The 20625-nt window shown below is 47.1% G+C and overlaps 1 protein-coding gene across 14 annotated transcripts in view; it reads right to left on the minus strand.

The window, feature by feature from the left end:
* The window catches only part of PHLDB1 (pleckstrin homology like domain family B member 1), a 181609-nt gene that overhangs the window by 104018 nt on the left and 56966 nt on the right, over positions 1–20625 (minus strand). For all 14 annotated transcript variants that reach the window (XM_073656591.1, XM_073656589.1, XM_073656592.1 and 11 more), the window contains 2 exons: positions 13912–14035; positions 12261–12431 (listed from right to left, as the gene is read on the minus strand). In XM_073656591.1, coding sequence (XP_073512692.1) covers positions 12261–12431; positions 13912–14035 — 295 coding nt within the window. The remainder of the gene's footprint in view (positions 1–12260; positions 12432–13911; positions 14036–20625) is intronic.

The raw sequence follows: 20625 nt of genomic DNA on the forward strand, positions 1-20625 counted from the left end.
AGATACAGGGTGAAGGGTTGGCAGAACAGGGTACCGGAACCCAAATTGGTGGAGGCAATAGATTCCTCAGCCAAAGACCGGAGGTTGTTACCACATCTTGGTGCGACCCCTCACTACATCCACCACAAAGGCATACCGTATAGGGTCAGGGAAACCGGAGAGAGGTTTCGCCAACAGAAGGCTCGAGGAAGCTGGACAAAGGTGGGTCACTGGTGAGGACGGCCAGAGAAAGAAAAGGAAGGGAGCCCTGTGCCACGCTCTGGAATTGCCTGGGAGTTGGTCGAGTCCCTTGCCTGGTGGACGCAGCATGACTCGGGCGGTCCTAACTGCGCATAAGTGACCTGATAAAGAACTGTGAGTAAAGCATTGAAAACTGCAACTGCACGTCTCTGTGATTCCTCGCCGCACCAGCACCATTAGTACTGGGACGCTCACACCATCACCACCATCATCCACATTAGCTGCCCTGAGGCAATACTTCTCCCGTGGGGAGTTATCCCATACTCGACTGCGCAAACAACATCAGCCTCAGCGGTCAGCAGCGCAGCGGTGGTCCCCACTGACCGCAATCCACGGGTGGCGTAGTCGGACATTGTTATTACCTAAGACTGCCACTGGTTTGACCACCCTGGGCACGGACCGGGTCACCGCCACACGGAGACTACAACCCCCAGCGATCCGGCTCCGGGTATTCCCCTGCACAGCACAGGCCCAGGGGGCGCGTCACATACACTATTTACTTTAGGCATGACCCTCATTTTTATAGTAATTTCCATACTAGTTGTTAAAACAATTTGATAATATGTCTTTTTAACTATTTATGGTGTTTTCTGTATGTACAGTACTGTGCAAAGGTTTTAGGCAGATGTGGATAAAAGTCAAAGTGAATGAACAAGAGAGAAAACAAAGTAAAACCAATATTTGGTGTGACTGGCGTTTCCATTCAAAACAGCCTCAAAGCATCAATTCTTCTCTGTACACTTGTAGACAGTTTTTTGAAGGAACTCGGCAGGGAAGTTGTTCCAAACATATTGGGGAACTAACTACAGATCTTCTGTGGATGTAGGCCTGTGCAAATCCTTCAGACTGCAATCCTGACCAAATCCCCAACTGCATCTGCTGAAATGCAGCTCCCAAGCTTGCAAGGATCCTCCACCGTGCTTCACAGTTGCCTGCAAACACTCATTAATAGACCACTTTCTAGCCCTTCTATTGACTTCTATTGAGTCAATATTTAATATTGACTCACCAGCTCAGAACACCTGCTGCCATTTTCCTGCACCCCATTCCTATGTTTTCATATATAGTTTAGTCACTTGGCCTTGTTTCTATATCAAAGGTATGGTATTTGGCCACAGTTCCTCCATGAAGACCACTTCTAATCAGACTTTTCCGACCAGTAAATGGATGTAACTTGGTACCACTGTTGCTGCCAGTTCTGAGCTGATGACACTGCTGGACATTTTCCAATTTTGAAGGGAAGTAATAAGCATGATGTGACTTTTATATGTTACACTAAGTTTTCTGTGGCCGACCACTGAATCTAAGCTCCTCAATGTTGCCCATTTCTTGTTATCCCCAACTTTGAGAAATACTGTACAGGCAAATACTTACCCACCATGCATTACCATCAGGGAGGCGTTTCATTGGCTCCAAAGTTATTCTGCAGCAGGACAATGACCCTAAACGTACAACCAATGTCAGTAAGAACTATCGTCGGTGATGATATGGCCCCACAGAGCCCTGATCTCAACATCAAGTCTGTCAGGGATTACATCAAGAGACTGAAAGATTTGCTCAAAATTACATCCACAGATCTATTAGTTCTCCAAGATGTTTAGAACAACCTTCCTGACGAGCTCCTTCAAAAACTGTGTGCAAGTTTACCAAATGGAATTAATTCTGCTTTGAAGGCAAAGGGCAGTCACACCAAATATAGATGCGATTTTGATTTTTTCTTATGTTCATTCACTTTGCAATTTGCTAAAAGATAAAAATAAACTATTAACACTGTTATTTTTTTAAAGCATTCTTAATATGCAGCATTCTTTCCATGCCTGCCTAAGACTTTTGCACACTACTGTATCTTGTATGAATTATCTCTGGTCGTAAATGTTAGTGTTCATGGAACATTGATTATATCAGCTGATAACCAGTTATATGCACACTTACAATCTATGCAATTAGGGATTTCATTTAGGATCATGGTTCTATTTTGTTTCCATGCCAAATTTTAAGACTGTCTAGTTTAAAAGCTCCCACATACATTAGACTAATGTCAGCCGAATCTGCTCCCGACTCTTCCCTGACAGGTAATGTCGGGGATCAGAAGTATCTGACATGTCCGATTGTGGACCACCTGCTGATTCTTTTATTCTCCATAAGATAAGCCGCAACCAGAGATGTCTAACATCGGCTCTCTAATAGAGAACACAGGAGTGCTCGTCAGAGTGAGTGCTCTCAGCAGAGTGAGTGCTCAGCAGAGTAAGTGTTCTCAGCAGAGTGAGTGCTCGGCAGAGTAAGTGTTCTCAGCAGAGTGAGTGCTCGGCAGAGTGAGTGTTGTCAGCAGAGTGAGTGTTGTCAGCAGAGTGAGTGCTCGGCAGAGTGAGTGTTCTCAGCAGAGTGAGTGCTCGGTAGAGTGAGTGTTCTCAGCAGAGTGAGTGCTCGGTAGAGTGAGTGCTCGGCAGAGTGAGTGTTCTCAGCAGAGTGAGTGCTCGGCAGAGTGAGTGTTCTTAGCAGAGTGAGTGTTGTCAGCAGAGTGAGTGCTTGGCAGAGTGAGTGTTCTCAGCAGAGTGAATGCTCGGTAGAGTGAGTGCTCGGCAGAGTGAGTGTTCTCAGCAGAGTGAGTGCTCGGCAGAGTGAGTGTTCTCAGCAGAGTGAGTGCTCAGCAGAGTGCATGTTGTCAGCAGAGTGAGTGTTGTCAGCAGAGTGAGTGCTCGGCAGAGTGAGTGTTCTCAGCAGAGTGAGTGCTCGGCAGAGTGAGTGTTCTCAGCAGAGTGAGTGCTCAGCAGAGTGCATGTTGTCAGCAGAGTGAGTGTTGTCAGCAGAGTGAGTGCTCGGCAGAGTGAGTGTTCTCAGCAGAGTGAGTGCTCGGTAGAGTGAGTGCTCGGCAGAGTGAGTGTTCTCAGCAGAGTGAGTGCTCGGCAGAGTGAGTGTTCTCAGCAGAGTGAGTGCTCGGTAGAGTGAGTGCTCGACAGAGTGAGTGTTCTCAGCAGAGTGAGTTCTCGGCAGAGTGAGTGTTCTCTGCAGAGTCAGTGCCCCTGTGTATAGGAGAGTCAAGTGAGATACCTGCCGGCCATTGTTCAGGTGACAGCTATCTACTGTGTATGGGGGGACTTAAGTTTACGCCACCTAATAGTTGGCTTACTTTGTTCTATAAATGTGATCCACAATTTTGGCCACGTCAACTTACTGGACAAGGCAAAGAAAGGATCTAAAACACAGTACAAGTATAGTGCAAGTCATGAAGACGGTTATTTGTTACAAATTACAACACAATTCTGGGGCATTTAGCTTCAGAAATATGCAGACATCATCTCTTTCGTGAGCCTTGAGACGTGCACCAAATCCAGAGCGCATGTGTACCAAAGTATGGCAGCACATCTCATTCCTCTATCAGACTCTGACGACGAGTTGATGTATTATCCTTCCTGATGCTGCGACATTATTAATATATTGTCCTTGTGATATAAGTGGATTGCTTTAGCTTATTGTGAGAATGTGAGTGTTTCATGTGTAACTGTGACCACTATCTACTATGGACTGTTGAGGATGTCACTACAATGTAAACCTAATATTGTTCTGGTGCCAAATTTCCATGTTTAAACATTCAATTATGTGTTTTTTCTCTGTTTTTACTCAAGGAAGGGTTTAGACCCCAAAATGCATCACATACATCATATATATCGCAACATTTCTACGCTAAGTGCCGGAGCTCACTTTTTTTATTTCATGTTGAGCCATTTTTGTAGTAACTGATCTGTATCAGTGTGACTATAAGCCTGAGTGCCTCGTGTTGGTGGCGATCCCCGGCTGCTGGTCCACATATCTATACATCAGAGTATCACCGTTAGTTGTGGCCACTCACATGTAGACAAAATGAGGAGCTCTGCTTGTTTCTCTTCTGTTCGGAGTAATCTCTATTACCCTGTGAGCTCAGACTTATTCCCAAAACATGCTCTTTTTTATTATAATCTGCACTTTGAGATTTAACTTTACCATAATGTTTTTCTAAAATGCCAGAGCTTTTTTCCGTTTGATTCGCTTCTGCCAGTCTGCCCACCAATCCGGAGCATTACAGTTCCACTTTCATCCATATATTAAAGTACAATTATCATGATAAAAGAAGACAGATGGGTTAATTGTGACCTGATGTCTCCCTCCAATTCACAATATTAAGCAGGGGGTGGCAGCGTGAAGACCAGACATCAGCACCATTGTCTTACAGGGTCTTCTCCTAGCATTGTATGGAGACACTCTAGACTATGGTGGCTGGGGTTTACTGGAGATCATGTTGGCCAAGATGCAAATTAGGCCTGTAGACGGGCTAGCAGACTCCAAAAGAGATGTTCAGGTTTTTGTTTTGTTTTGTAAAACCAAATGAGACAGTAATGTTAGACTTATGGATTTCTGTGGATTTGCTGAATATATACAGTACAGACCAAAAGTTTGGACACACCTTCTCAATTAAAGATTTTTCTACATTTTCATGACTATGAAAATTGTACATTCACACTGAAGGCATCAAAACTATGAATTAACACATGTGGAATTATATACTTAACAAAAAAGTGTGAAACAACTGAAAATATGTCTTATATTCTAGGTTCTTCAAAGTAGCCACCTTTTGCTTTGATGACTGCTTTGCACAGTCTTGGCATTCTCTTGATGAGCTTCAAGAGGTAGTCACCGGAAATGGTTTTCACTTCACAGGTGTGCCCTGTCAGGTTTAATAAGTGGGATTTCTTGCCTTATAAATGGGGTTGGGACCATCAGTTGTGTTGTGCAGAAGTCTGGTGGATACACAGCTGATAGTCCTACTGAATAGACTGCTAGAATTTGTATTATGACAAGAAAAAAGGAGCTAAGTAAAGAAAAGCGAGTGGCCATCATTACTTTAAGAAATGAAGGTCAGTCAGTGCAAAAAATTGGGAAAACTTTGAAAGTGTCCCCAAGTGCAGTTGCAAAAACCATCAAGCGCTACAAAGAAGCTGGCTCACATGAGGACCGCCCCAGGAAAGGAAGACCAAGAGTCACCTCTGCTTCTGAGGATAAGTTTATCCGAGTCACCAGCCTCAGAAATCGCAGGTTAACAGCAGCTCAGATTAGAGACCAGGTCAATGCCACACAGAGTTCTAGCTGCAGACACATCTCTACAACAACTGTTAAGAGGAGACTTTGTGCAGCAGGTCTTCATGGTAAAATAGCTGCTAGGAAACCACTGCTAAGGACAGGCAACAAGCAGAAGAGACTTGTTTGGGCTAAAGAACACAAGGAATGGACATTAGACCAGTGGAAATCTGTGCTTTGGTCTGATGAGTCCAAATTTGAGATCTTTGGTTCCAACCACCGTGTCTTTGTGCGACGCAGAAAAGGTGAACGAATGGACTCTACATGCCTGGTTCCCACCGTGAAGCATGGAGGAGGAGGTGTGATGGTGTGGGAGTGCTTTGCTGGTGACACTGTTGGGGATTTATTCAAAATTGAAGGCATACTGAACCAGCATAGCTACCACAGCATCTTGCAGCGGCATGCTATTCCATCCGGTTTGCGTTTAGTTGGACCATCATTTATTTTTCAACAGGACAATGACCCCAAACACACCTCCAGGCTGTGTAAGGGCTATTTGACCAAGAAGGAGAGTGATGGGGTGCTAAGCCAGATGACCTGGCCTCCACAGTCACCAGACCTGAACCCAATCGAGATGGTTTGGGGTGAGCTGGACCGCAGAGTGAAGGCAAAAAGGCCAACAAGTGCTAAGCATTTCTGGGAACTCCTTCAGGATTGTTGGAAGACCATTTCCGGTGACTACCTCTTGAAGCTCATCAAGAGAATGCCAAGAGTGTGCAAAGCAGTCATCAAAGCAAAAGGTGGCTACTTTGAAGAACCTAGAATATAAGACATATTTTCTGTTGTTTCACACTTTTTTGTTAAGTATATAATTCCACATGTGTTAATTCATAGTTTTGATGTCTTCAGTGTGAATGTACAATTTTCATAGTCATGAAAATACAGAAAAATCTTTAAATGAGAAGGTGAGTCCAAACTTTTGGTCTGTACTATACACAGTATAGACATCATAGAAAGGGGGTTGGCCACTTGGGACTCCTATCTATGAGCCCAAACACAGAGATGCTCATTTGTGGAAATGCTGGACTGGCCACAGCTTCCCTCACGTGGCCCGCCGCTGCTGTGGTGGCTTCAAACTAATGTGACAGCTTCCATTACTATAACAGACTCATCAAATGACCAGCAACTAATAGTAAACTATCCACTGAAAAAAACGTTCCCACATCTTCTCCATCTAGGGCCTCCCCGAAAACTGTGCCCTGTATGTAAGTGCCATGGCTTGCTCTGCTGGTTTCCCAATTATAAGACCATGTGGATATTTCATTAGTGCAGTAGATGCCAATCAGCCAAAATACAGAGAGCAAGAAGTAGGGGCATAGATCCTGATTCCAGCACTGTGTTACTCGGGGGCTTACTGAAGTTTTGATAGAGCCCTGATTTATCTGCTACAGCTCTGTTAGTCCTCTTAGTAATGAGCCCCTGCTATGTAGTCCTCCATACTCATGAGCTTTGCTTATCCCCACCAGCCACCAACAATTGGCAGCTTCCTACCACTCACCATTGATTGGCAGCTTCCTACCACCCACCATTGATTGGCAGCTTCCTACCACCCACCAACGATTGGCAGCTTCCTACCACCCACCAACGATTGGCAGCTTCCTACCACCCACCAACGATTGGCATCTTCCTACCACCCACCAACGATTGCCAGCTTCCTATCACCCACCAACGATTGGCAGCTTCTTACCACCCACCATCGATTGGAAGATTACTACCACCCACCAATGATTGGCAGCTTCCTACCACCCTCCAAAGATTGGCAGCTTTCTACCACCGACCAACGATTGCCAGCTTCCTACCACCCACCAACGATTGGCAGCTTCCTACCACCCACCAACAATTGGCAGCTTCTTACCACCCTCCAATGATTGGCAGCTTCCTACCACTCACCAACGATTGGCCGTTTCCTACCACCCACCAACGATTGGCCGCATCCTACCACCCACCAACAATTGGCCACTTCCTACCACCCACGAACGATTGGCCGCTTCCTACCACCCACCAACGATTGTCAGTTTCCTACCACCCACCAATGATTTGGCAGCTTCCTACCACCCACCAACGATTGTCAGCTTCCTACCACCCACCAACGATTGGTAGTTTCCTACGACCCACCAATGATTTGTCAGCTTCCAACAACCCACCGATTGTCAGCTTCCTACCACCAACCAACGATTGGCAGCTTCCTACCACCCACCAACGATTGGAAGCTTCCTACCACCCACCAACTATTGCCAGCTTCCTACCACCCACCAACGATTGCCAGCTTCCTACCACCCACCAACGATTGCCAGCTTCCTACCACCCACCAACGATTGCCAGCTTCCTACCACCCACCAACGATTGGAAGCGTCCTACCACCCACCAACTATTGGGAGCTTCCTACCACCCACCAACGATTGCCAGCTTCCTACCACCCACCAACTATTGCCAGCTTCCTACCACCCACCACCGATTGCCAGCTTCCTACCACCCACCAACGATTGCCAGCTTCCTACCACCCACCAATGATTGGCAGCTTCCCACCAACAATTGGCCCCACAGTACAACATTGGTCCAAGTGTCATGCGATAAAACATTGGATAGCACTCAGCCGTATTATATGCTCGTATGAGCGAACCCTCTGGCTGAGCTCTTTATTAGAAGGGCTGGCATTTAAAGTAGTTATCAAAACTACAGCATGAAGCCCAGTAAGTGATGTTGTTGTTCGTCCTTCATATTTGAAGAAGTAAGTGCATGACTTCAGGGTTAAGAGGAGGATCAGTGGCTGTGGGTCCGGAGGTGACTGAATAGGGCAATCTGGGCCCTGAAGGCTCGCCCACATACGGGACATAAGTAGGTAGATGTAGGACAGTAGATACCTCTTGTGTCTTGCGCACAGCTCGCTTTCATTTTGCCTCTCCTATCTTCAGCTGCACAAGCTCCTGAGGTGATCCTGCCTCGCCATGCTGGTGGTCTGGCGAAAGCTTCTCCCATGCATTTATGTCGACCTCCAGGATTTTGAGTGATGCTTTCAGGAAGTCATTGTCATGTTTCTCGTGCCCCCCCCCCCCCCCCCCCGACTGCTCGCTTTCCCTGACACAGTTCTCCGTACAGCAGTTGTTTAGGCAATCAGCTGTCTGGCATCCTGACCACATGTCCGGCCAGGGTGTAGACGCTGCAGAGCCCAGCTTGTTCCAGGATTGTGGAAATCGAGAAGATCGAGAAGAATAACCATCCGCCATACTGTGCATAAAGCACATAGACACATACAGTTGCATTTGGCAGTGCTTGCTGCAGTTCAGAAAAACCAACGCGGAGGCTTATAATGCACAATGTAGTATTGCAAGTTGTGAATTACAATACACTGACCTCCAGTTTATCTTTTGCACATACATTTTTAAACTAATACCACAATCTCCTGAACATGTCACTACATCTTGGAAGTGCTTTCCTAAGCAAACATATTGAAATGTCTTTTTAGGCATTTGTATAACCTACATACATTAAGCTCGGAAGCATCACCACCAATTTCCTGAGCTCCCATTCAAGTGAATGGAAAGAGCAGCACATGCGGAGCCCGGGCCCCTTACCATTCCAGGCAGCTCCTGACGGGGCCCAGCTCTACAGATGGATAAGGGGCACACTGCTGTAAGGCAACTGTTAGGTGGATTCATAACTGGCTTAGTGATCGGACTCAAAGGGTGGTTGTAAATGGCTTCACATCCAGCTGGATGAATGTCTCAAGTGGGGTACCACAGGGCTCCGTCCTGGGACCTGTATTGTTCAACATCTTTATCAATGATTTAGATGAAGGAATTGAGGGTAAACTGATTAAATTTGCTGATGACACAAAGCTAGGAGGGATAGCTAATACTAGAGAAGAGAGAGAGAGGATTCAAAAAGACCTAAATAAACTGGAGCAGTGGGCAGCAACCAACAGAATGGTTTTTAACAGGGAAAAATGCAAAGTACTACATCTGGGCAATAAAAATGAAAAAAGCATATACAGAATGGGAGGAATAGAGCTAAGCAACAGTACATGTGAAAAAGACTTAGGTATACTAATAGATCATAGACTGAACATGAGTCAACAGTGTGATGCAGCAGCAAAAAAGGCAAATACAATTCTGGGATGTATTAACAGAAGCATACAGTCTAGATCACGTGAAGTCATTATCGGTCTTTACTCCTCTTTGGTCAGACCTCATCTGGAATACTGTGTACAGTTTTGGGCACCACATTTTAAAAAAGACATAGACAAACTGGAGCAAGTTCAGAGAAGAGCGACCAGAATAGTGACTGGTCTGCAAACCATGTCCTATGAGGAACGGTTGCAGGATTTGGGAATGTTTAGCTTGCAAAAAAGAAGACTGAGAGGAGACTTAATAGCTGTCTACAAATATGTCAAGGGCTGTCACATTGTAGAAGGATCATCTTTATTCTCATTTGCACAAGGAAAGACTAGAAGCAATGGGATGAAACTAAATGGGAGGAGACACAGATTAGATATTAGAAAAAACTTTTTGACAGTTAGGGTGATTAATGAGTGGAACAGGCTGCCACGAGAGGTGGTGAGTTCCCCTTCAATGGACGTCTTCAAACAGAGGCTGGACAGACATCTGTCTGAGATGATCTAGTGAATCCTGCTTTGAGCAGGGGGTTGGACCAGATGACCCAGGAGGTCCCTTCCAACTCTACCATTCTATGATTCTATGATTCTATGATTCTAAGACATTCATGGCATAAGGTGCAGATGTGTCATAAATGTCTAAGAGGCCACAATCCCTGCATTTTTTGTGGCAGTTCTTTCCATACAAGTACATAGAGACTGAATGTTTTGTTTCCGTTCACACCAAACAATGTCTTGATAATAGTCCAGACTAGCTAATACTTTGCTCTGCATAATTTCGATGATGACTTTCCTGGTGAGATCACAGCAAAGGTATTCTTGTCATAACATTCCCATAGAGATAAGACATATAAACATATGTAACCATCTATTCTAGGCACACATCCATTTTCATGAGTCTAAAAAAAATTAAAATGTTTCCATCAACTATTAGGTGGTAACAAAAAAGTGGATGGTTTTCATTACTTTTAAGGTGGTTGTTGGGACTCAGGGTACAAGTCTGCTGTCACTCTATGTACCTGCAGACTTATGAATCCTCACAGTGCGCACATACATGATTTGCATACATGTGATCACATGCCAGCTAGATGTGCTCAGCCTCATTCAGTGCAAGTGTACTAAGTGAGGCCGGACACAACTAGTTGGAATGTGGCCAGAAGTATGTAAATCACATACTTGCTGTCACATGATAGCCTGCTCCCGGCACCGGTTGTGAGGATTCACAAGTCTGCAGTCGCATAGAGTGCGCCCCAAGCCTAGATAACCCCTTTAACAATTGATGACTTCTATCTGCAGGGTAGGTCATCAATATGAGATCGGTGAGTTCCGACACAAGGCACCCCCACCAATAAGAGGAATACTGCAGTGGCAACAGATGGAATTAAGTGATGTACGGGGTGGGAGGGACACACCAGCGCCATACATTGCTTAGTGGCCACTTCTCAGTACTGCACGTGATCTCCCATTCAGTTAATGTCCTGGACAACCATTGGAAGAGATGTGTACATGAATCCTTGCAGATGCCACATGTAGTCCCTATGGGTTTGCTCCTATAATAATGCCTTAGTATGGTGCAATACATACAGATATCCTACACTAGGTGCAATAACTATAGAAAACTATATCTCCATGATACCCCATCAGATGGAAAATGGCAAAAGGCATACATGCAATATACAAAATCAATCAGAAGGAGAGTGTGGCCCCAGAGATGTCTATGGGCGCCTTACTATAGGTCCATACAGTGTGTGTGATCTCTTACTAGAACTCGGCCCAAAGATATAACACTATAATTGTTGATAGGGGGAGAGGCCAATGTTGGTTTCCTTATATGCATGGGGACCCAGAGTCTCCCCTGACACATGATATTGGGGGGAAAAAGGATCAACATGCTGACTTTCAATTGGATTCAAGGGGCTATAAACTGCCATTAAAGATATTAGGCAGAAGCTTATCCCCCCACCTCCCCCACATACACACACAGGCTCTCCAATAAGGGGGTAATCCATGACATACGTTATACATTGATGACTTGTCAATATCAAATTGGTGGGGGTCTGACAACCAGCACCACCACGGATCAGCAGTTTTCAGCACCCTCTACAGTCAGATTTACACAGTGTATAGGGCCGAATCAGCACAGCTCCATACACTGTGTAGTGGCCATTATCAGGTACTGCAGGTCAGTTTTGATTGCTGTGGATGGGAGCTTAGCGGCAGAACAGTCTCTGAAACTGGGCTGTCTGCGATCTGTACACTGCGTGCGGCCACAGCAGGGGTTGCAAGCAGCTGATCCTTGGGGTGTCATGTGTCATATCCCCACTGTTCTGATACTGATGATCTATCCTAAAGAACAACCCCTTTAAAAATACAACCCGGCTAGACCAAACAGAACGTGCATGTGTATGGGGGAACCTAAAGTAACAGTTGTAGGATGAACAGGCGCTCGTCCAACCACCTTTAGGCTCTGTTCACTTTGGTTATTTTTATTACATGTAAAGTATATGATATTCATGATCCTTGACGTATACCGCAGGTAGGAAGCCATGTATATAGGCATAGTGTCACATGCTGCCCATTGGCTCCCATTGTGGAGCAGAACACTGTGCAGTCTGCTCTTCTGTATAGGAAAGCGCGGTTAGACTGAAGAAGGAGAAGGTCAGTCATTACATAGCAGCCAGATGTCATTGTCAGCTGGTAACATGGGTCTGAGCTGTAACAAGGGCTTTCTTATCAGAATTTGGAGCTCTAGTTAATTAAACCATAGTTTGTTACAGATGGTATTGGCCTGATGTTGTACCTTGTGTCAGACGAGTAGGTTGAGTTATTGGAAGTCCATCGATAGCACAGGGATTCCCACATGGATGAAGAGTCAGAGTGCCATGGATATTCTCAATAAAGCAGTGCTCAGCTGCAATACCTGGGCCCCTTAGGAAAATATCTTTGGATGCATGACCCAAAGTGGTCCTTCCTGTTGTAAGAAAAAAAAAAGGTTAGGAAGAGCAAAATAACCTCAAATACTGGAAGTAAACATGTCTTATCATCTACACATGTGACACGTAAAGCTAGCCATAAAAATGAGAAATACGGCATCTGAGAAAACTGCCTCTCCTGCCTTTCTATTGCCATGAATCTTTAAATAACTCATCAAAACTTATGCTAATAGAAAATAACCAAAAAATCATAAGCATAAATAAATATAATTTTATTAATTGCAATACACAAAAACGGAAGACCCCATGACGAAGATAACTCAAAACGCGCGTCGGTGTAGTGGCAGTGTGGTTTGTTAAATGGAGTATTTACAATGGAGTTTGCTTGTGGGTATGGGTGTCATTGCACTACTGTCCCTTGTGTTAATTTATTGCTATTTATACTTATTTATTATTTGGAGTTTTTGTGTAGAGTCATTCTATGAATTAAAAGTTTTATCTTGATTATTATGTTATCTTTTCATATAATCATGTCTTTGGTTCCCTGATTATACTTGTCACTTTGTGCAGCTTTTTACACATTCCCCTTCCCCCCTTTTGTTTATTGACTAAGTTATTATGTCGGTTATTCATCATAGTCTTTTAACATGATGTGATTTACTATTGGCCACACTGTCTTTTTTTGGGTTTTATGGGGTGTTTTTACTTTTTTCTGTTTTACGTTTTTGTGTATAGTAATTAATAAAATTATATTTATTTATGTTCATGGTTTTTTGGTTATTTTCTATCAGCATAAGTTTTGATGAGTTATTTATGGGTTCATATCTGTATTTGGGAACTTTAGTATAGATCTTATGATACAATAGTGGTTATTAATTTTCTACTGTCTTGTCTAGTCATTTTTCATCAATTTTGATTCTCAAGTCCTCAGACAGTTCTCCTTTCCTCTTTCTGTTCTCCATGCTTAGTGTGGCACACACAGACACACAAAATGCAAAGATTGTGTCAACTTTTCCCTTTTTATCTGGTTTCAGGTGTGATTTTCATATTGACCACACCTGGTACTTGCCACAGGTGAGTTTAAGAGAGCATCACATGCTTGAAACAAGCTTGTTAACCCACAATTTTGGAAAGGTGCCAACAATTTTGTCCGGCCCCTTTTTGGTGGGTTTGTGTGAAATTATGTCCAATTTGCCTTTTTTTCTCTGTTTTTTTTGTGTTGTTCCAATACACACAAAGGAGATAAACATGTGTATAACAAAACATGTGTAATTGCATTAATTTTCTGGAAGAAAAACTTTATTTTCTGGAACAATTTCAAGGGTGCCAACATTTTCGGCCATGACTGTATAATAGTATAGGAATGTGCAATGTATTTAGTGAGAAAAACTATCCATATTTATCCATGGGGAAGCAATTCTACAATGCTAATCTATAATTAAAGTTCATTCACAGAAACGTTGCAGAAAAGATAAATATGATTGTAGTTGGATTGTACTAAGTATTTGCACACGGTACCTTCTTCCAGAGGCAGCAGAGTGATGGCGGTGCTCAGCCTCCCACTGCCAAGACTCACAAGATGGGGTTTTTCGGTCTGCACTTTCAGACTCTTTCCTGTGTCGATCAGATCCAGAGGAGTGCTCTGTGTGCAATAAAATGCTTCAGACAATTCCATAAGGCAGACAAAATAATCCAGATACAGGCAGGCATTGGAGACTTCACTTCTATTCTGCATTGTCAACTTTTTTCCTGTACTAATACTTTACTGCTAGGATGAGGCTTTTATAATTATTAATTAAAACATATGTAAAACTGTACTATGCAGTGAGCACCGCGCTTCCATGCTCAACATAGTTACATAGTTATATAGGTTGAAAAAAAGACTTAGGTCCATCAATTACAACCTGTCTCCACCAGTTATACATTCTCTTTCACTAGATTATTTATAACCCACAATGCCATTTTTTGTTAGAAAACCATCCAGCCATTTATAAATGCTGTTAGTGTCGGCCATCACTACCTCTCGTGGTCGGCATTCCACAGTCTGACTGCTCTGACTGTAAAGAACGCTTTCCTATTTATCTGCCAGGATCGCTTTTCCTTCATAAGTAATGACTGCCCCTTGGTCCTTAGTATGGTCTTTGGAAGGAATAAGTCATGTTCCAGTACTTTGTATTGACCATACATGTATTTATGTATAGAAATGAGATCTCCCCTGAGGAGTCTTTTTTTTTTAAGCTAAACGAGCCCAACTTTTCCAACTTCTCAACATATGAGAGGCCTTCCATCCCTTTTAATAATCTAGTTGCTGCCTTTGAACTAACTCTAACTTCCTGCCCATAGACATTTGATTGTTATTGGATGACCCCGTCACTATAAGTTTGTAATATTTTTGTAAAGCACCAAAAAAAAAAATGTGGACCCCCACCTGAAGTACACTGATGAGCAAAAGGGTAACAATGTTTGGAACTTTTGACTTTCAGGCTCCATATGTCACTGTAGCATCGGCGTCTCTGCCTCCTGCCGGGCAGAGACGCCGTTCCCCTCACCGCCGCTGTCCAGGTCCGGCATCCTCCCGCTCCCCTGCTGCTGTGGCGCACACTGCGCACAGCTTCCCGGGCTCTGTGCTTAGGGCGCGTGCTCCCTCCCTCTTAAAGGGGCCGAGTTCGCCGTCCTATAGAGTCCCCGGCCAATGGCCGGAGGACTGCCCCTATATAAGGCACCTCCTCCAAAATGGAGGTGCCTGTGCAAGGTTGTTGTTCCGTGTGCTAACACTTGCTTCAGCCCTCAGGTCCCGCCAGTCTGCCTGTCAGTCCAGCTCACCAGTCTGCCTGCCAGTTACCTGCCGTGCTCACAAGCCTGCTTACCTGGAAGCACCTGTCTGTTACCTGTTGTACCCGCCAGCCTGCCTACCTGGAACCACCTGTCTGTTACCTGTTGTGACCGCCAGCCTGCCTACCTGGAAGCACCTGTCTGTTACCTGTTGTGCCAGCTAGCCTGCCTACCCAGAGCACCCGTCTGGCTATCTGCCGAACCAGCCTGCTTATCTACCCGGACTACCGGCCAGCCTTCCTGCCGTGCTCATCCGCTGTACCGGTCAGTTCCTGTCATCTGACCCGTGGGAGTCACCTGCTCTCACACAAGGTCGATCCAAGAGTGGCACCTGGTCACCCTGCTCGGTCCCTCCCTGGTTCACGGAGTCGATTGAGCCGCCGTGAGACCTTAGTCAGGCCGAGTAGGCACTTAGTCACGCCCCTCTGGTCCCTCCTTGCACCGAAGCACAGAGGTTCCACCATGCGGACCCGTTACAGTTTGCACAGGCCATGGAACCCGGTGGCCCCCAGGCTCCTTCGCTCTCTGACCTGTACCAGGAGGTCTCACGTCAGAGATCCCAGCAGGAGACTATTCTGTCCTATCTGCGGACTGTCAACTCCCGCCTGGACACGCTGTCCACCCTGCCTGTGTCCATCTCTAGCCGAGCGGCACCTCAACCTATTGGCTCTATTGCACTCGGCTCTGGTCCCCGGCTATCTGCGCCTCCACGTTTTGGTGGTGACCCCGTCTTGTGTCGGGGCTTCTTAAATCAGTGCACGCTACACTTTGAACTCCTGGCACATCAGTTCCCCTCCGACCGGGCCAAGGTGGCGTTCATCATGTCTCACCTCACCGGGGAGGCATTGGCATGGCTAAACCCTCTGTGGGAGAGAGGGGATCCCCTGGTGTCCGATCTTCTGGCTTTCCTCACTGCTTTCCGGAAGGTCTTCGATGATCCCGGACGAAAATCTTCTACTGCCTCCTCACTTCTCCATCTCCGCCAAGTGAGTCTCTCCGTGGGCCAGTATGCCATACGTTTCCGAACCCTCGCATCTGAGCTTGCCTGGAACAACGAGGCCCTGGTGTCCTCCTTCTGGGAGGGTCTTTCCGGTCGGATCAAGGATGAGCTAGCCGGTTGTGACATCCCTTCCACCCTGGTTGACCTGGTGTCATTAGCTGCCCGGATTGACATCCGTTTTTTGGAACGTGCTAAGGAGACTACCCGGGAGAGAAGATTTCCGCATCTTGCTCCTGTATTCCAAAAGCCTGCTTCTCAACCAGCAATTCCCCGGGCATGGTCGCCTGAGCCCATGCAAATTGACCAAACCAAGATGGTCAAGTCTTGCCAGGAGACGCGCCGAGCCGAAGGGAGTTGCTTCTACTGTGGCAGTAAAGAGCATCTGATCCGTTCCTGCCCGGTGAAGCCGGGAAACTCCAGTGTCTAGGACCGCTCGGAGAGGTCGTCCTAGGCAAGAGTAAATCCTCTCCATCCTTGACTCTGTCTGTTTCTATTTCCATTGGTGAGACTCGCTTCTTCGAGATTGCCCATCTGGATTCCGGAGCCGCTGGGAATCTCATTCAACAGGCTGTTGTGGAGCGGTATGAGATTCCTACTGTACGTCTGGCTGAACCATTAGCGGTTGCCTCCATGGATGGGAGGCTTCTTCCGGAGACCATCTTGCTGTAACCCTTCAGGTGGGAATGCTGCACTCGGAGAAGATCTCCTTTCATGTGCTGTCCGGTCTCTCTCACCCCGTTTTGCTTGGGCTACCCTGGTTACAAAGACATGAGCCCGTCCTGAATTGGAGATCTGGTGAAGTGCTCCGTTGGGGTCAGCAATGCCATGAGTCTTGTCTGGTTCCGGTTCGTCCTGCTCGACCCCCATCTACTTTGGCTAATCTACCTGGTCTGCCGGCATCCTACTGGTCCTATGCGGACGTCTTCGACAAGAAGGAAGCAGAGACTCTACCACCTCATAGGCCGTATGATTGCCCCATCGACCTGGTACCTGGTGCTTCTCCTCCCCGCAGGTGTATCTACCCCTTGTCGCTGGCTGAGACCCGGGCCATGTCTGAGTATATTGAGGAGAATCTTGCTAGGGGATTTATCGAGAAATCCACCTCTCCGGCTGGAGCAAGATTCTTCTTCGTCAAGAAGAAAGACGGCTCTCTACGTCCCTGTATCAATTACAGGGGTCTTAACCAGATTACCATCAAAAATAAGTACCCCCTGCCTCTCATCTCGGAGATGTTCGACCGCCTCAAAGGCGCGAAGATCTTCACCAAGCTCGATCTTCGTGGGGCGTACAATTTGGTTCGGATCCGCCAGGGAGACGAGTGGAAGACGGCATTCAACACCCGGGACGGACACTATGAATACCGCGTAATGCCCTTTGGTCTCTGTAATGCTCCAGCCATCTTCCAGAAGCTGGTTAACAACATCTTCCGTGATCTCCTGTATTCTTGCGTGGTGGTGTACCTGGACGATATCTTGGTCTTCTCTCCAGATTTACCCCCACACCGGAGGGATGTTCCTCAGGTTCAGCTAAGGCTCCGACAGAATCGCCTATACGCTAAATTTGAGAAATGCCTCTTTGAGCAGACCTCTCTACCTTTCCTGGGCTATATTATCTCTGAGACTGGTCTGCGGATGGATCCCGAGAAGTTCTCTGCCGTCTTAAAGTGGCCCCGACCGGAGGGGTTGAAGGCGATTCAGCGTTTCCTGGGCTTCACAAATTATTACCGCCTCTTCTTTCCTCATTTCTCCTCCCGGACTGCTCCCATCTCTGCGCTCACCCGTAAAGGAGCAAATCCCAGGTAATGGACTTCCGAAGCAGAGGAGGCCTTCGTCTCCCTAAAGCAAGCCTTCTCCTCCGCTCCTGTGCTACACCGTCCGGATTGCAACAGGCAGTTCTTCCTGGAGGTTGATGCATCCTCCTCCGGAGCCGGAGCGGTGCTCATCCAGAAATCCTCGTCCGGGAGAATGGTAACTTCTCCAAGCTCTTCTCCTCTTCCGAGCGCAATTACTCCATAGGAGTTCGTGAGCTGCTGGCCATCAAATTAGCGCTGGAGGAGTGGCGCTACTTGCTGGAGGGGGCTCTGCACCCGTGGTCATCTACACTGACCACAAAAACCTGGCTTATCTGCAGAACGCCCAAAGATTAAATCCGCCTCAGGCCAGGTGGTCTCTATTCTTTGCCCGATTCTGCTTCACTCTGCATTACCGCCCAGCGGACAAGAACATTAAAGCTGACGCTCTATCCCACTCATTTCTGTCTTCCGACCAAGAGGAGGAGCCTCTACATATCATTGACCCCTCCAAAGTAATGACTGTGGCTTCGTTTTACCTGTCTCATCTTCCACCTGGTAAGACCTTTTTAGCGGTTCCGGATCTAAAGAAGGTCCTACTCTGGGGCCATTCATCCAAACTAGCCGGTCATGCTGGCCAGAGGAAGACCTTTCTGCTCATCGCCCGACATTACTGGTGGCCTTCCCTACGCAAGGATGTTGCGGATTTCGTCGCAGCTTGTTCCTCCTGTGCCCGTAACAAGGTTCCCAGGCACCTTCCATCCGGCCGTCTTCTTCCTCTTCCCGTGCCTTCCGCTCAGTGGCAACACATTACAATGGACTTCATTACGGATCTCCCTGTCTCTGCCGGTTGCACTGTCATTTGGGTGGTCGCTGACCGCTTTTCTAAAATGGCCCACTTCATCCCTCAGCCTGGTCTCCAGTCTGCATCGGTGCTGGCTAAGGACTTCATCCATCACATTTTTCGTCTCCACGGCCTACCCCTCCACATTGTGTCTGATCGCGGGGTTCAGTTCACTTTGCGCTTCTGGAGAGCTACGTGTAAGCTGCTGGATGTCTCCTTGGATTTCTCCTCTGCTTATTATCCTCAGTCCAATGGTCAAGTGGAACGTATCAACCAGGTCCTTACCAGCTTTCTTCGGCACTTTGTCAACGCTCACCATAACGATTGGGTTGAGCTCCTGCCCTGGGCCGAGTTCTCCTATAATAACCATGAGAGCGAGTCTTCTTCTAAATCCCCGTTCTTTGTGGTCTATGGTCAACACCCCCGGATTCCGTTTCCCGTCTCCTCTTCTGTGGACAATCCTGCCCCAGAGTCTCTGGTCAGTGAATTTTCAGCTATTTGGGAAGACACAAGATCTGCACTTCTTCAGTCCTCCGAGCGGATGAAGAAATATGCTGATAAGAGACGTCTGGATCCGCCTCAATTCCGTCCGGGAGACAAGGTCTGGCTTTCCTCCAAATATGTTCGTCTCAAGATACCTTCCTATAAGTTGGGTCCGTGGTTCATCGGTCCGTTCGAGGTTCTTAACCAAATCAATCCCGTGGCTTACAAGCTGAAGCTCCCGGTCACCTTACGGATTCCCAACTCCTTTCATGTATCCCTCCTCAAACCTGTTGTCCTTAATTCTTTCTCTGAGGATCCAGGTACCACTCCAGCTCCAGTCTCTGCTGAGGACGTCTTTGAGGTAGAAAACATTTTGGCCACCAAGAGGGTAAGAAGAAAGACTTTCTTTCTTGTGCATTGGAAGGGGTTTGGCCCTGAGGAGAGGTCTTGGGAACCCATGGAGAACATTCATGCCCCTCATCTTCTTAAAAAAATTCTTGTGGGCCTTAAGAAGAGGGGGCGTAAAGGGGGGGTACTGTAGCATTGGCGTCTCTGCCTCCTGCCGGGCAGAGACGCCGTTCCCCTCACCGCCGCGGTCCAGGTCCGGCATCCTCCCGCTCCCCTGCTGCTGTGGCGCGCACTGCGCACAGCTTCCCGGGCTCTGTGCTTAGGGCGAGCGCGCTCCCTCTTAAAGGGGCTGCGCGCGCCGTTCTATAGAGTCCCCGGCCAATGGCCGGAGGACTGCCCCTATATAAGGCACCTCCTTCAAAATGGTGGTGCCTGTGCAAGGTTGTTGTTCCATGTGCTAACACTTGATTCAGCCCTCAGGTCCCGCTGCCTGTCAGTCCTGCCCGCCAGTCTGCCTGTCAGTCCTGCTCGCCAGTCTGACTGCCAGTTACCTGCCATGCTCACCAGCCTGCTTACCTGGAAGCACCTGTCTGTTACCTGTTGTGCCCACCAGCCTGCCTACCTGGAACCACCTGTCTGTTACCTGTTGTGACCGCCAGCCTGCCTACCTGGAAGCACCTGTCTGTTACCTGTTGTGCCAGCTAGCCTACCTACCCGGAGCACCCGTCTGGCTATCTGCCGAACCAGCCTGCTTATCTGCCCGGACCACCGGCCAGCCTTCCTGCCGTGCTCATCCGCTGTACCGGTCGGTTCCTGTCATCTGACCCGTGGGAGTCACCTTCTCTCACACAAGGTCGGTCCCAGAGTGGCACCTGGTCCCCCTGCTCGGTCCCTCCCTGGTTCACGGAGTCGATTGAGCCGTCGTGCGACCTTGGT

This window comes from Phyllobates terribilis, unplaced genomic scaffold (genome assembly GCF_046119375.1).
Source record: "Phyllobates terribilis strain yellow unplaced genomic scaffold, ASM4611937v1 Scaffold_12__6_contigs__length_324123572, whole genome shotgun sequence".
Lineage (NCBI taxonomy): Eukaryota > Metazoa > Chordata > Amphibia > Anura > Dendrobatidae > Phyllobates > Phyllobates terribilis.